The 17,500-nt window shown below is 37.7% G+C and overlaps 1 protein-coding gene across 1 annotated transcript in view; it reads right to left on the bottom strand.

The window, feature by feature from the left end:
- Positions 1-17,500, bottom strand: part of LOC128701979 (RIMS-binding protein 2) — a gene marked incomplete at its 3' end in the record, with an annotated part of 174,744 nt that overhangs the window by 90,587 nt on the left and 66,657 nt on the right. The window contains 4 exon segments of the mRNA XM_070101419.1: positions 1,715-1,846; positions 3,444-3,687; positions 8,332-8,522; positions 15,861-15,939. Coding sequence (XP_069957520.1) covers positions 1,715-1,846; positions 3,444-3,687; positions 8,332-8,522; positions 15,861-15,939 — 646 coding nt within the window.

The following is a 17,500-nucleotide window of genomic DNA, read 5'->3' as shown; positions in this document are numbered from 1 at the left end:
GTAATTTATGCGTGTGGTGAGCCTTAAATGTTGCTCATTCGTTCTCATTTGTGGGACTAGTTTACGAGCCTCAAAATAGCTCATTCTCTATGTAACTATAATGGTACTGTGATGGCATCACTATGATTTGGCCAGTATTAACATTGTTCTGAGAACCTGTCCACTTCTCTCAGCAAACACGTCTATCCCATGTTCCTTAATACACAAATTAATACATCCAGAAATCGTCTGATTTCTTTCTGATTCTGACGAGTCTTTGAATTATGTCTTTAGTAATACTAGGAAATACTTAAGTTTTGATCACCTGTAATTTATATATCCGATAAACTTTAAAGGAAAGTTCGGTCGTCATGTATAATGGAAGCATTATCAGTACAGTACAGTATATTAAAGTGTGAGATTTATACAAAGGAAGATAAGCTTAGTAGTAAAAGTTAGGGCTGTTTCCTGCCTAACATGAGGTCGCTGGGAGCCCAAGGCTGTTGAATGTTAATTTGGTAACATTGTTTGGGTACTTGTATTGTTTTCTTTCAGGAAAACCAAAATTTTTAGAATAGGTAGTTATCGTGGGGTTCGTGAAAATTATGCGCATTTAGTACACGCTTGTTGTGTTAATGAGCAGGGAAATCTGACTTCCACAGCACGTACTGAGACGAGTGTGAATAATAAGGTGTGCTTCTATTGCATCAATGCATCATCTGTTGGGTACGAGAGTGATCTTCGTGCCCAACTATTCTTAGGATTGCTCGACTGAGTAATTGTCAGTCTTGTCTGAAGTTTCTGTGAGCTGGACTAGGTCTGTGGACCAAATACCTGTAGGTGTAATGATTACAGCCGGGGGAAGAGAGGGAATTACTAGACATGGTAAGTTACTAGGCACGGCAAATGCACATATATGGCCATGACAGATATGACCATAAACATCCCACAGGGTTTCAAGGACATACCATCAAGGTGATTTTGGTGTACATATACTGAGAAATTCATAAAATAAGCCTGTCGTCTTAAGTAAATATCTGATAACTTATGATTTCGTAATATTACAAATAAGATACAATTTAGCTAACACAGTCATTAGCTATCAAGAGGTAAGTGCTAGTTAATAACTTCTCCAGACACAGCATCTCAGCCAGGTGTCTTCTGTTTATGCCTTTAAACGATTGTTATAATTCCACTCATTAGGAAGCATTAAATAGATATTACACAGCATGTCCTGACTCGAGTGTTTTTGGATACAGTTTCTTATGTTATATACTCCCTTTCAGGGCGTATGTGTTGACACAGACAGCTCTTCATCCAAGGAACTCGAGCTACCTTCTCTCTTCAGAACAAGCTAAGCGTGGCTCATTTCGCAGGAGCTGTATGGCTAACCAATCTGTTACTTCACTATAATTATGATCAGAATAAACCACGATAGAGTGGTTTATATGTAGTCGTGTTATTATGATTTCGTGACTTATGATCAAAATAATATATACGAAACTATCGGACACTCCTTTGAATTACAGAACAATGCTAAAGTGTTTTCTTGCCATAATTATCTTGAACTATTTTCGAGAGAGAAATCAGACACTACCCATTTTAAAAAAATCCTAATAAAATCGTGCAGAGATTTTAATGACGGATCATGAAGCCACATTTTTTTAAAAGATCTCTCCCACATGAATATTTAGCAAACATAGTAGTTAGGGTGTGGAATGTGTCGAGTACTCACCCTTAGGCAGCGTCCTGAACTCTATGGTGGTGGAGAGACGATCTTGGTTCCTGGTGGCCTTCTCATCAAACTGGGGGGCTCGTAGATTCTTAGCCCTGATGGTCACACGGTAGGTGGTGTTGGGAGACAGTCCTGTAGGGAGAGAGAGAGAGAGAGGGTAGGTGGTGTTGGGAGACAGTCCTATAGGGAAAGAGAGAGAGGGTAGGTGGTGTTGGGAGACAGTCCTGTAGGGAGAGAGAGAGAGAGAGGGTAGGTAATGTTGGGAGACAGTCCTGTAGGGAGAGAGAGAGGATAGGTGATGTTGGGAGACAGTCCTGTAGGGAGAGAGAGAGAGAGAGGGTAGATAATGTTGGGAGACAGTCCTGTAGGGAGAGAGAGAGAGAGAGAGAGAGAGAGAGAGAGAGAGAGAGAGAGAGAGAGAGAGAGAGAGAAGGCAGGTGGTGGTGGTGAGGTGTTGATTGTTGGTTGTTGTGATGTGTGTTAGTGGTGATACTGGTGATGGTTGTTGTGGCAGTAGATGAACACAAAGGTTCAGTATAATGCGATCCTTTACTGACACAGCTTCGCCCAAAAAGTGAGCTTCATCCAGTCACCAATAGATCCATTCTGATAAAGCCCGATGTTTTTGACTCGATGAAGTCCACTGTGCAGGCGAAACGTTGTCAATGAAGGATCACATTACACTATTTGTCTTTATCCATCGTGTCAGTATTTTCTCTCGAGTGGCATAGAGTATGTTAAAGAATTAGACACATGTGCAACATCTTGGTACCTTTTGTAGACGTTTCGCCATCCAGTGACTTTATCAGTGCAAATATATAATGTAAAGTGTTGAGTGTGTTGTGCTGGTGGTCAGCAGAGGCGGTGATATAGGGAGTGAATATAACGAGCTACAAAATATATTGCTTGAGACACAAAGGTGAGTGGAAATGAACAATATAGCAATAACAAATAATATACGGGTAAGAATAATTTAAACTTCAGAACCACAAACAATTTATTCTTGAACAACTACCTCATCAGTCATATAATTAAGAACCAGATATATTATTAAATTCCTATGCTTGTAATTTATTTGATGGTAGGTAAGACACACAGGCAACAGTTAGGCAACTTTATTCCGGAACGTTTCGCCTACACAGTAGGCTTCTTCAGTCTAATACAGAAAGTAGGCAGGAACAGTAGAGATGTGAAGATGTTGAAGTCGTAGATTTGAGATTGTCAATCCTTCAGCCTCGAGGGACTGATAACCTCAAATCTACGACTTCAAGGGTGATGGACTGATTACATCGTCTTCACATCTCTACTGTTCCTGCCTACTTTCTGTATTCGACTGAAGAAGCCTACTGTGTAGGCGAAACGTTTCGGAATAAAGTTGCCTAACTGTTGCCTGTGTGTCTTACCTACCAACCTGTCGGTATTGTATATAAATTTATTTGATACCATCATAAAATCAACATAAGCCGTATATCGTTCAGAACCTAAAGATATTATCGATATTATCACTATTATTATTATTATTATTATTGTTATTATTAATGTGTAATTAAAACTGCACTTTGATCTGGTAATATTTATTTTCTCCATGAACAGGTTGACGTTAGTTTTAATTAATATATTTGTGTGGAGGAGGTAAACCAGCAATTTATTCGCGTGGAGGAGCTAATAATAATAATAATAATAATAATAATAATAATAATAATAATAATAATAATAATAATACACTTACCAGTGATGGTGTGGCGATATACGCCCGGCTTGACGGTGCGAACTTCGACATTGTTGACGCACACAGTATGCTGGAAGTTGGAATTTGACGGTAGCCAGGAGATGACAGCCGAGGTGGAGGTAATGGACGTAGCCTTGACGCTTGTAGGACCCAACGGAGCGTCCTTACCGATCACCATCGTACACGCCGCGTCGCGCGACGTACGCCGGTTTGGTGTCACCGACCGTACACTGATGCGGTGAAGCTGTGGATAGGAAGAGTAAAAATGGAGAGTGAGAGAGAGGAAGTAGAAACAGCCCTCTTCCCTTCAAGGGTAGAAAGGTAGAGGGAGATTAGAGTTTATAGGTTTGTGTATTACGAGGGTATTTGGCGTAGGTCGTGAGTTTTGTTGTGGGGTTTTGATGAGGAACGAGTTTCAATGTCACATTTGTTGTCATAATTATGCAACAAAACGTCTAAACGCAACCAAATTACAAAGAAATCCTTTTAGTGGAGTTTTTTTGCACAGATGTTACCTTTGTAAAAGAAAGAATTCATGTGGTTTCTGTCGAGAGCGTGAATAATGAAGAGATCGAGAGAGCGAGAACGAGGGAGAGAGACAGAGATGTTCCTTTAAAACTGAAGCCAATGACCAAAGAAACATGTAATATCTTTTATAAGTAACACAGACTCCTGGAGTCTTCCTGGGCAGCGGGGTGCATTGACCCCTGCTGCCCAGACCTATTCCCAACAGCACACCGTTTAAATCTAAGCTAAACCAGTCAAAGAATGGGCAGACGTCCAGCCCTCTTGGATTCTTATTTTATTCGTTTTTTGCTCTGCTTATGCTGAAATTAAGATTTCCTCAAAACGAACAATATCCTAATGCCTTACAGACACTGACTGTGCTATAGCTAAATACACTTTCCATTAAGGAATAACCAGGAGACTTGGGAGCTGAACTGCGGCAGAGTCCTTCATGACCATCATGGACTGGCGTACGAGCCAATGCAAATGTTTCCTCTTCTTTAATTTAAAATATATTGCAGTTAAATTTGCATTGACTATTATCAATGAAAGAGAGAGAGAGATTGCCAATAAAGTTAGGAATCCTTAAACTGTAAATAGCTTGTCAACAAAGCTAGGGATCCTTAACCTAACCTTGTCAAACCCTGTGTAAGAGAGAGAGAGAGAGAGAGAGAGAGACAGAGAGACAGAGAGAGAGAGAGAGAGAGAGAGAGAGACAGAGAGAGAGAGAGACAGAGAGAGAGAGAGACACAGAGAGAGACAGACAGAGAGAGAGACAGACAGAGAGAGAGACAGACAGAGAGAGAGAGAGAGAGAGACAGACAGACAGACAGACAGACAGACAGACAGACAGACAGACAGACAGACAGACAGACAGACAGACAGACAGACAGGAGTTTTAGTCATGTAACAATATAAGAATTTGGGGAAAACTTACTGTCACCTGATTCTGTTTAGCTATATTTTAACAATGAATACAAAGTCGATTAACAAATCAATCAATATCTTTCTTTTGCGAAGAATTCAAGGAATACCGGAGTCAGTTAATATTGATAATGGCAACGACTGATTTCAGTCTGACAACTGTATTACACTAGATAGTTATGAATATCTAAAGTGTAGTGAACATTTAGTGATCAATAATAATCCATATGGTAACAGAAACTTAGAAGATTGATGATTAATCTATATATTTCGACCTTCCTTCTGAGGTCCTCTTCAGCAGGGTGAGTGTGAAGCTCAAGACTTGAAACAATGAGTATGAAATGGATTCACATCTGATCCACAATTTAGACGTGAGTTTCTGACGACGTTTCCTTGACCGAATCGTCCTCTGGTTTCAGCTGTTTTTCTCTCTCAATTGTGACTTGGAAATTTTCAAGGGTGGACAAAAACACCGTCTATAGTTTTCTCTGTAAAACTTCGGGTTAGTTGAGAATTATTCTAGCGAAAGTAATGTGACATTCTCCACGAGACTGAGTCAGCACTCACAAGGTAAACAAACAATAACGTATACTACTGTCCTGCTTAGTGCTCATTCAATCTAAACTCACGTCTGTACTTCACTGGAATACTTTAATAACCTTTACACAAAAACACCGTTTACATAGCATTAGTCACGCCAGCAAGCCGTATATTATTACGCTTTCCCACGCAAGTCTGTGTAAACAAGTGCAGCCAATTGCTCGACCTGCCACTAAAAATCTGGAGCCTGATTCTTGAACGATTCAACAAATTCATAAAGTGATACTAATGATATTGATTTTTTAAATAATTAAACTCTCACCACTAATAAGATTATAATCTCTTCTTATTCACTCTGTCATACTCCTTGACAAAAGCACGCTGCTTCCTGGTCTAGTCTAGAATTACCTTTGCTAATTCGAGCAGAAGGGAAGTAAATTCAACCTTAGGTGGCCGGGGCCATGTTACCACCTGCCTTCTGTAAGCATCTCGATACACCAGGGTAACGATTAGACATGTTATCGCCATTATGCCCAGGAAAACGGTGGAGTGAGAGACAATAGTATTGATTGATGGTATTGAATATCATTAATGTGATTATTATCTTAAGTTTTAAAAACAGTATGTGTACCTTAGTATGTTCGAACCCACTGACTCCAACAAGTGAGGAGTGTGTGTCTGGATCCGAGTTATGCACGAACTCATTAGACATACTAGCGGTAAATACAATAGTCATAGTTGATGTATCAGACATTCATTTATTAAATGTTAACTCTCGAAGCTGCACAATTATTAAACGACCACGATATTCAGTACCAACATGAGAAACAATGCACTAACAACGTTGATGATGAATGATGAATTAGACATCCGTGGAACAGTTTGGAATTTTTATCGTGGATAACGTTTTACCAACCAGTGGTGTCCACAGTCCAATACAGCGAAGATTTGGGATGACGATGCAATGTAAATGTCACCAACTGCCTGACTCGCCTAACTCAAACACCGAACACAAGGAGAAAGAGTGAGCAGCAACACAAAACGTAAACACAGACATCCCACGTCACAAGCAAATCACTCCATTACGCATTGCATCGTCGTGTTTCATTATTTTTAATTGCAAGGCCCCTCAAAGAAGGTTTTTTGAAGTTGGTGATGGGCTCTTGATCTAGGGAATTAGATCTGCGCTCCAGTTCCCTGAATTAAACCTGAATGCCTTCCACATCCATCCCCCCCCCCCCAATTGCGAGTCAAAATCTTTTCTTTCCCGAGAAAACAAGTCAGCTTGTAATTGCAGTTAAAAATCGATTATGTCCGTGTGACCAAAAAATAGTATTAGAGAGTTATATTTAGAAGAAACTTGACCTGTAGGTCAGGCGAGCACTTGAAGCTCATTATTATTATTATTATTATTATTATTATTATTATTATTATTATTATTATTGTAAGGAACATTGTAGATTTATTAATTTGAATATAGGATTATTATGGGGAATCGCTAAACTCGTAGGGAGTATACAGCGCCTGTAGGGGGGTGGGAGGGGAAGTTATTCAAGCTTAATTCAGGGAACCTAGGGAAATAATCGTATTTCATATTTCAAAATTGTATTTGTTATTAACTGTAAGTTTTTTTTTTTACATACTGCCTCAGTTCCAATTAATTTTTAAGTGACATTAAATCATCTTGAAGTATATCTTTGACGAGATTGTTTTTTGTAAAATTATTAGCAAATAGAGCCTAAATACAAATTCATGAAACATTAACCAGCACATAGAGAAAAGCTCATGACGACGTTTCGGTCCAATGATATTGTGATTTTTTCTTCTTCAGTCATAATATTCCTTCTCCCCCCCCCCCAAAAAAAAAAAAACTCAAGGGACACTGGAGGTCAAACCTTATTTGCTCTTCCAGCCATTGATCTCCACAGGACAAAAATAGTATATGAGGTAGTTTATATTTGGCATGTTGATATTTGCCCAGGAGGTCACGCCAGAGTTTGCGGATCAAAATAGCAACAAGGAGCACGAGATGAAGCAGCAGCATTTATACATTGAACCTAGCGCATTTTCCGGCATATAAGGCGCACGTATTCAAGGGCTAATTACAGTACTTTAAGCTAAACAGTAGCCTAAAGCCTACCCTTAACCCTTACCCTGAGCATATAAGGTACAGGGTGGGATAAAAGGCGCGCCTTATATGCCAGAAAATACGGTAAGTGGCATAACTAGCAGGCCAGAGCTGTAACCACTACCACGCAGGCTAAGATTCATCCAGAAATGCAAATGCATGTTTTCATGGATGACTCTCACCCCGACACGACTGTGCTAAACCACGGAACGGGTAGAGACTGAACCCATGGCGAGTGGTTTGCTTGCAATACTGTTATTACGATTTCGTGAAATAGTGATAAACTCTAGTTTATGTTCCCTCGAAGCCACTGTCAGTGACTTGATAACTCATAACAATATTGTAGGTCAGGTCAGGTAAGGTTTATCAGGGAGGAGGACAAGTTTTTCCTGACGCTGGGCTTAGTCAAATGATGACCCAAAACTGGAGCTTTTGGTCATCTGACCGAGGCCTTCCACTGGCTTACCGGTCCGACCATAAATTTTAAAGGGGTAGGCCGGTAAGCCAGCAGAAGGCCTTGGTTAGATGACCAAAAGCTCCAGCTGCTGGCCACATGACTAAGACCTGCATCAGGAAAAATTTCTTCTGTTTTCTGACAAAACTCACTTTACCTAACCAAACCTTACCAGTTCACTCCGTTAAACATTAGCATTATACACGCGCATTATACTTAGCGTTTCTCCATAAATAATAATGATGAAGTTTTCAACACAGGCAGAGTATTTCGTAAATAAATATACCTCATATTGTATAGAAATTACTAAAAAAAACATGAGATTTCTCACTTACCTTCGTGGAGTCAACTCCTTCAACTAGCGCCCTGGTTCTCTCAGTCGCCCGCACAGTGGTCTTAAGAAGTCCATTGACGTACACGTGGTAGGACTCAATGGATCCTGGAGGCGCGTCCGGAGGAGGGTTCCATCCAATGAGGATACTCTTGTTGAGCTGACGCTCGAGGGTGAGCTGGACTGGTGGCGGGACTAGCACCGAGAAGAAGAGGTCTAGTTAAGAAAAGGCCTGTGTCACTATGCTTACTCCATGCATGGTAAGCGGTACAGCAGGCAGAGCGGCAGCAGTAGCGACAGCGGTAACAGCAGGAGCAGCAGCCGTAACGGTAGGAGCAAATTACTGTTTTTTGTTGTTTAGCAGCATAGGAGCAGTTGGTACGTTTGCGCTCTAGCGGTAACGGATAAGGGAGTCGTGGCTACACTACCGCACGGCCGCAACAGGACGGTACCCGGCCAGCTATGAGCTCCACCATGCAGAGCTGAACCACTTAACCTTTATATTCAAGCAGTCACACTACGTTCAACACACCCGGCCCCATATCAGGACCACGGGCCATTCTCTAGCTCATTTACACAAAAATTTAATGCAAAAAAATTGGATCAACAAGATCGTGCAATGCAGTATCTGTTACATCAACAATGCGTTAAATGAGACAAAATGTAATGCCCACAGAGTGTCGTTTATCCGGCTATCGAGCAAGTTCGCCTTCTAGGGCTACATGATAGCTATAAAATTACATATTCCACAACAGGCACACAGCAAAATTAGGCAAAACGTAACAAGGCATGATCTTTGTCGTACAATCAGGGGGTAGTCATATATCAGGAGGGATAATAAAATGTCAAAATAACATTAATCACCTTCTATCACCAGTGAAAAATTATTGTACCCTACAAAACTGACTACATCTAGTTGTATCTACGTTACAATGAATTTACTACGCCAGGGGATGATAATAGGGATTACTGTACTACTGATGTGGTGCAATGTAATTCAGGGTGTACAAGAAAACAAAAGATGGACAATGATAGAATTAGCCGACGGTATGTAAATAATGTGCAATGTGTGGTTATACCATAACCACACTTTCTTATTTACATACAAGGAAGAACAGGTAAATCCTAAGGTCTACTACGTTGTAGGTGGGCCAAGAGTCGAAGGTTTGAGTGGGTGGTGAGGAGGTTATGCTTACATTTCACGTCACTAGTTTTTATTCTCTTTAAAAATGCTTAATATCTATGTGGTGTTTTGTGGAAGCATTACTCCTTAAAATAGGGGTGTTGGTCATGTAATGACTCGCTCATTAAATAAACTGACAAATTATCCTATGTATATCCACCTCAATTATAAATAAGAGCAAAAGGATTATTATATTAGCAGTGTCCTAGATATTCGTGTTATTTCATTTTCTCTATATCTCTGGATTCTCTTATTAAATTCATTCTTTAAAATTAAAATTTTTTCAATATTTTTTTTTATATATTTGCATTCATTTCTCGATTATATTTTTATTTTTTATTAAGTGACTGTTAGCTTCTTTAGTGGTTCTGCACTTGCATAATTTCTGGTGGTTGAGAATCATCTTTTTTGACAATTATTAGGAGATTCCCTTCTTTTCGTCAATCAAAATTTTCTAAACCTCTTCTACCCCTTTTTTTAGCAACTATTTCCATATTTTTCTATCAAATTTTCACACACGTTTTATTTAGTGTTCGTGCATTCCTTACTTATGATTCGTTTAACACTTCATCAAACAGATAATGATAGTAAAGAACAAACTAACTTTAAAAGGAGAAACAGGCAAATAATAACTGAGAACTGGGAAGAAGGGAATATCTGATTCAGAAGATATAGTGACCGAAAAAACAGTGGTTATAAGGTACATCAGTAGTCACCGGATATATAACCGGAAACTATATAATATAATCCCATCAGAAACAGAGGTGGAGAAGTTGCTAAGCAATGGTACTGTCTAGGAGCCTCCTTGGTTGTGAGGCAGATAGAGGAAATGTGTGAACCTACAGCAAAAATATGCAAGTCAATGAAGACAGGGCACAGTCTGGAAAGCTAGAAAAATAAGCAAATGTCATTCCAATATTAAAGCAGAGGGTAATACAGCTAACGAACTATTGGCCTGTTGTTTGAGGTACATGCTATTTAAGAAAAATGAAAAGGATCAGAATAGCATTTTAGCACCTGGAAAGGCATTCAGACATGAGCAGCAAGCATGTGTTGTTCCTGCTGAACGCAATCATGCCTGACAAGATCAAGTTTTAGGCAACCATGTTTCCACATGATATGAAGTTAATGAGATTAAATACTGGTGAATAAAAGGGAAGGCTATATAAGGACCTAAACAGACTGCAAGAATGGCCAAACTATGGACGTCATTCCGGCAAATGCAAGGTGATGAAAATCAGGGAAGGAGAGAGAAACAGAGAACCAAAAAATAATCCAAAGTAAGGAAGAACCAGAGTCAAAATGTCAAATGAGAGCTCTTCCATATGAAGATTGAAATTCCTTAACCTACATTCTCTTGTAAGACGTTGAATGAGGGAAGAAATGACTGAAGCGTATAAGAGGAAAATGGCATTAATAAGGGAGTTATAAATAAGTTCAAAAATTTCTGAATAATTTCTGCAATAAGTGTGCTGTTGAAGAGTCAAAGATTAGCTTACAGTAACTTCAACAAAGAGTCATCCACGACCCTACATATATGTGTGTGTTCGGCTTAGCTGTATGTAGCACCAGCATGGAACCCATATTAGTTAAAAAACGGTGAAGACACTAGAAAAAATTGTGAAATTTGTAAATAACCCTGGAGCTAAGGTTAATGAACTATGAAAACTAGAACAGCAGGTTAAGACACGAGGCCAGGAGCTCAGATCTGATCCCAATAATCGCAGATACCCACCTGAATTAACTGTCCAAAACACACACCCACACACACACCCACACTGGTACAGACACCCCCTCCTTTCTCCGACACATTAACCCCAATACAAGCCATACCTGACTTTAGGTGAGCACAAACCTTCCACTCTGGGCCCAGCTATGGAGCATCATATATGACTTACTTTCCGGCCTACCATGCAGCTTGCCTTGCCCTAGAAGTCGCCACTCTAAAAGATTTTGATATTGTATTATTAGTTGCTCTGGAGTAGGGATGCTTATGACCTTGTACTCACTTTATACATCCGCAATAGTGATGATTTACAACTCGTTCTTGCACTCACAATACACTTACACTGGTGGTGGTTTATTCCCTCATGTTATACACCCATAATGAAGGTGACTTATCACTTAACTTCATTCACACATAATTATTGTTGGAGGATAGTATAACTGTTTACTAAAGTTTGCAGCTATTGTGTAAATAAGCATACAGAGTGGTTTTCAAAGTTCATTTACAGTATAGTGAATACATGCGAGTTCCTACAGTAGTTTTGTTCACCATTACTCTGGTCGAACCAGGATTCTGCACTACCTGTAATTCAGGTTCCTAACCTCACTGAGGTGATTCGCCTTATGATGTGGAGGATTCAATTCCCTTCAGTTACTTTCCACCTTTACCTTGTGACCTGGCTAAGAGAGGATCATTATTTCAATCCTTCTGCTTTCCTGAGCGAGTAGGATGTTCTCCGAGATATTGTTTTAATGATTGTATCTTGTACCTTCCACTGTATTTGTTTAACATGTCGTTGATTACTTGTACCGAGTTAAGAAAGACATGGATTCAACCATTGTCTTTTGAGACCTTCAGCCTTCAGATGGCATTATCTTATTTCTCTGTTAATCTCAATTTTTGCTTAACCCGGCCCATAGGATTTGGCTTCTGTGAACCACTGAGGGAATAAGGAAGCAGTATGTTTAATGAGAGCTAAGAGTCTATGATTTAACTCTGATTCTTCAGGACTATGAAGACTGACTGCCTACCTATTTAGCCACTTGCCCTCAATGTCGTGCCACCACCTTCAGCAGAGAACCTAGGTCATATTGTGCCCACTCCACTCCCATTTCCAGTATGCCACAGTCTGATCTATGGCGCCTGACATACCCCGTCTACACCTATTACCTCTGTTCTTCGTCCTAGTTCTTACCCATTATTCTATATTTTTTTTCATTTTGATTCATATAGGCATACAGTTTCTTGTTCCATTTTTCATTACTTGAAATAAGGCATCAATATTTTATTTATCTCATCTATATATCATGCCTCATTTTATATGCTTATAATTATTTTTTTCATTACTGTTTTTATTAAAGGGTGATGGTATCTTTTACCTTATATTCTTACTCTGATTTTTGACAAATATTCTCAACTTATTGCAACTTTGTTCTCGTTATAATTTATTAAATTTGGTTAGTATAGGTTTATCTTATCTAACCTAATATGATCAGACTTAAACTAACAGTGTCAGGCATAATCTCATCTAAGATAATGTAAATGACCTAAGAAAATCTATCCAAATTTAAGAGAATATAATTTAACCTAAACTAAATTGCCCTAATAACCAACTTAAAGTACCGTATGTAAAAAAATTAGCTAAGAGGACGGGTTGATGGATGAGCATCCACTGAGGCATTAGTTAAACGCTCTTGTCACCATTTCCACGCTGGTACAGAGTTGAAACACATGTGTAACTCTATACAAAATTGAAGATGCTACTTTTTTAAATGTCTTTCTTTAAAATTCACGAAAGAAATAAAAAAATCCTTCAGTATTTCAATGTTTTTTCTAATTAGAATATATTTTATAAATGTTTTTTATTAAATTTATTTAAACGAAAAAATATTTGTTATTTAATGATAATATTTTAATATCTTGTATGTAACATAATATAAAAAAAATTAGAAACAGTGACTTGATGAAGTGTGTATCTGTTTATATACACTGTTTACTCTGATTTTTATTTAAGGAATAATATCCATAACAAGTGGTGAACAGATCATGTGTAGCCTTAATGACCTTCGTCTGGTCAATAGACTTTAAAAGGCACGTAAATCCCCCCAATTCTAATAACATGTTCATTTTTCCACTATAATCTATCTTGTCTATAATTACTAACGCATAAGGAAAGATCCTAGATTTCACCTTACAAAACAAAGCAAATGCGTTAGTAATTATGGACAAGGTACATTATAGTGGAAAAATGAACATGTTAGTAGACGGGGGAACTTACGTGCCTCTTAAACCCAACTTTAAAAAGTTACTCGAAATTTAGATATTATACAATTTAATTAATTCACAACTTATCCAGAAATTGGCGACATTTCGATTGATATTGATACATTATCAAATAAGAACTCTGTTGTAATTTAATTGTTCAGAATGAACCGAAACTTAGTCTAAAGATTTATCTCCTTTCCAGCGGTAAGTTGTAAAGTGTTGTATATAACTGTGATTTTTATTCATTAAATAAAATTCTTCAAGTTAGAGCTCTGAATAACTTATCTAGCAGTATTTTAGGAAATACTGGGAGTCAATGAGGGTGAGGAGAGAAAACTAAGACCTGCTGAACTATTTGGTGATGGGAGAGGTGGGTTGTACAACAGAGCAGCGAGAGGGAGCATCTATATAAACTATCTTAAAATAAACTGAGGGACGGCCAGCAAAGTATCTCATGAATAAATATAAATTATATATATATATATATAAATTATATATATATATATATATATATATATATATATATATATATATATATATATATATATATATATATATATACACATACATATATGAAGAAACAAATATCAAGGCAAAATAGACACTAAGAGGTTTTCAGAGGGGCAAAATTGGCATCGTATGCATGACACAGAAGTTCGTACTGAGTAAGAGATGGTAAAAAATAGCTACAAATATCAAATCAAACACATGTGCAATGTTAAGATTATCTTAGGAATCGTTTCGCCAGTGCTGGCTTCATCAGGACTGAAAAAGCCATTCGTGGAGAAACGTCTCGATAAAATATCGACACACAAAAAGTCTATATTCCTAAACTGAGGACACATGAAATGTAATTTCTTTTCTCATAGACTTGTGTGTTTTGTGATTCTGAAGGGACAGCTGTGAGGGGCAGATTTTGGTGGCCTACATTATTCTTTAATTGGCTTATTTGCTAATAGACCAGTGGACGAAATATGCTTGTCATACATATTTATTTTCTGAAGCTGTAAACTCGTATGGGTCATTCGGCATAAAGAGTCGTGGAGGCTCGATCCTCCGTCTGCTAATTGTGAGATACAGCACATGACTAGATGTGCAATAAGATCACAGTGAATGGGTGATATTATAATATGCAAAATAATCAAACACAGAGCAAAACTAGTGAAGTTCAAAGTGATTTTGTGATTTCTCACATAAATCCTTGATAATGAGAGAAAGCACGAAGGCTCTTGGAAATTCACTATTTTTTCACTGGTTATTTTGCATGACAATATTTGTATACAAATATGAAAAAAGTTCATAGAGCAAAATATGACGGCAATGCTGAAAACAAATAAAAACTCAAAATCGGGAGGGCTTTATCAAATGTAATTCAAGGAATTTATATCTGACAAATTCCTTACTGATAAGTGTAACCTTAAAACTAATCCTGATTTAATTCCACTTTTAAATTACCAAAGTTACTTTTAAAGAGGCAATGATGAATGTGTTTTTAGGGTACTCAAAGGGTGACCTATAATAATCATATTTCTAAGGCATTTAGATATGAAAATATAGTTTTAAATGGGAAATTTTAACTTTAACCATGCGTTTCGAAAAAAAAATGACAGGAATTCTTGAGTCTACCCAATTTCTGTAAATGTTCAGGCCTGCCTTCAAAAGTGGTTGTGTCTGAGTCAACTAGAGGATATAACTTGCTGGACTTGGCAACCTGACTTGTCTTGTGTGAGATATATTACAAGCATCTTCATCCATCACTGATGTGGCTGCTACAAAGAAACAATATTACTAATAGTGATGAGTTGTACTCAGTAGTACAGTATAATTATTTTTGACTTTCAAGTACTGTAGGATCAACACAAGCTATTAGGTTAGGTAAGGTTTGTCAGGAAACAGGTTAAGTGTTTTCTGACGCGGGTCTTAGCCATATGATGACCCTCAGCTGGCTTACCGGTCCACGTCTTTAAAAATTCTGGTCATGATTATAACCACTTAAGTTAATACTCAAGCTATGTTGAAGTGAACACATGCTGCAGAACAAGAGGTTACTGGGACAACGTTTCGCTCTGTGTTAGAGCGTCACCCTGTCACGGTGACTTCATCAAGTTCTACACAGTGCGAAAAGTTGTCTTTTCTTGACTACTGCAAGTAATTTGCCATTTGGATCCACACAACGATAATTTCATTGTAGTGTATGTTGCAAATAAACCAATGAAAGTCGGCCACCATAAGCCTCAACGAAGTAGTTACCCGATATACATAAGAAGTAGCGATGACTTTCGTAACTTAGTGAACTACATTTGTTAGGACATCAAAACTCCACTAGAGGCCAAAGAACAAAAGCAGGGAGAGATCTTACCATGTTCTCCCATAGTTTCTTCGTCTTCCTCAATGATGTCCTCCAAGTCGATGTTGCTAGTGTAGGCGTTGTGGCGCAATTGGTTGGTGGTCAGGTCTACACATAGGAGTGTGAGAGGAAAAGAAATAATGTATCAAATACTGCACAAAGACTCTAAACCCACCCATTTCCTGATTCAATCCTTGAAAGGGAAGGTGCATAGACGCTTGTGAGGGAAAAAGGTGATGATTTAAAGAATTAGAGCTGTCCTCCTCTTCCTTGAATCATTCCCCAGATACTTTCAAATGAATTAAATAATAATAATAATAATAATAATAATAATAATAATAATAATAATAATCTTCGCTTTATCGTGACACTCTTATGAAGGCTGTGAATTGCAAGTTTAACCATTATGAGAAAACTGGTAATTTGTTCTATTTATTTTCATGATTTAGAACCATATGACACAAGGTCAACAACATGTCAGTAGCTTTAATGTGCATTTCGAAATGTGTTAAAATTGTTATTGTTTGTCAGGTGTAATATTATTTCATCAGCTTTCAGCGAGTTTAACATTCTGTATGGAGTCATTAGGTATAACATGATTTTTTTAATATGTCAGCAAGTGTAATAGTGTCTGAGATGAAGAAACCAGGATGGAGACAGAAACGAAGTATCGAAAGTGGCTGTATATATTTCGATCTCCATTTTAGGTCTTATTAAGTGTATATTTAGATTCCACCTGAGGCCTTCAACAGTAAACACGATCTCAGAACAAGAAAAAAATAGTCACTTTTTTACACCGTTTCTGTTCCCATGTGGGTTTCCGCAAGTCACTGAGAAGTGTCCTCTACACTATGAGGTTTTCTAAGCTGTTACCGAGTATAATATTGTGTTACATAGTAATAATACTGTCATATTGGCTGTCATTGAGGACACTATTGAGCATATTTTAGTGACTATATCTTACCTGGAATTTATCTGGAGAGGGTTTCTGGGCAGTGCCCCCTATATAACTTTTTCTATCAGCTGCCATTACGTATGTGTCTTTACAAATTATGTTGTATAACAGTGAATGACAGAGAATGTATATTCTCTTTTATAGACCAATTTACTCATATGTATTACAAAAATACTGTATCAAGGTAGCTCGTCTCTCAGACACAAAACACGATATGAAACATTATATTTGGCTGGTTATTTTCGAATTCTGAAAAACTGAGTTGAGTTCTTGAGCATCAACAGGGATTTTATTTTTTTATGAAAGTTAAATTAGAAATTGTGTTTCTTGCTACTCTTGAAGAATAAAAGAATTGTTTTAATATTTTCTAAAATTTGTCTTTCTCTGAGCCTATGTACTTTTGATATTACTGTTAGTATTATCGTATATATATATTATATATATATATATATATATATATATATATATATATATATATATATATATATATATATATATATATATATATATATCTTTGACTTGAGTCCTGGAAATGGGAAGTACAATGCCTGCACTCTGAAGGAGGGGTTTTGGGACATTAGCATTTTGGAGGGATATGTTGTGCATCTTTATACGTATATGCTTCTAAACTGTTGTGTTCTGAGCACCTCTGCAAAAACAGTGATTATGTGTGTGTGAGGTGAAAGTGTTGAATGAT

Source organism: Cherax quadricarinatus, chromosome 77 (genome assembly GCF_038502225.1).
Source record: "Cherax quadricarinatus isolate ZL_2023a chromosome 77, ASM3850222v1, whole genome shotgun sequence".
Classification (NCBI taxonomy): domain Eukaryota; kingdom Metazoa; phylum Arthropoda; class Malacostraca; order Decapoda; family Parastacidae; genus Cherax; species Cherax quadricarinatus.
The sequence above is the reverse complement of the archived record's forward strand: the minus strand, read 5'-3'. Positions and strand labels throughout refer to the sequence as shown.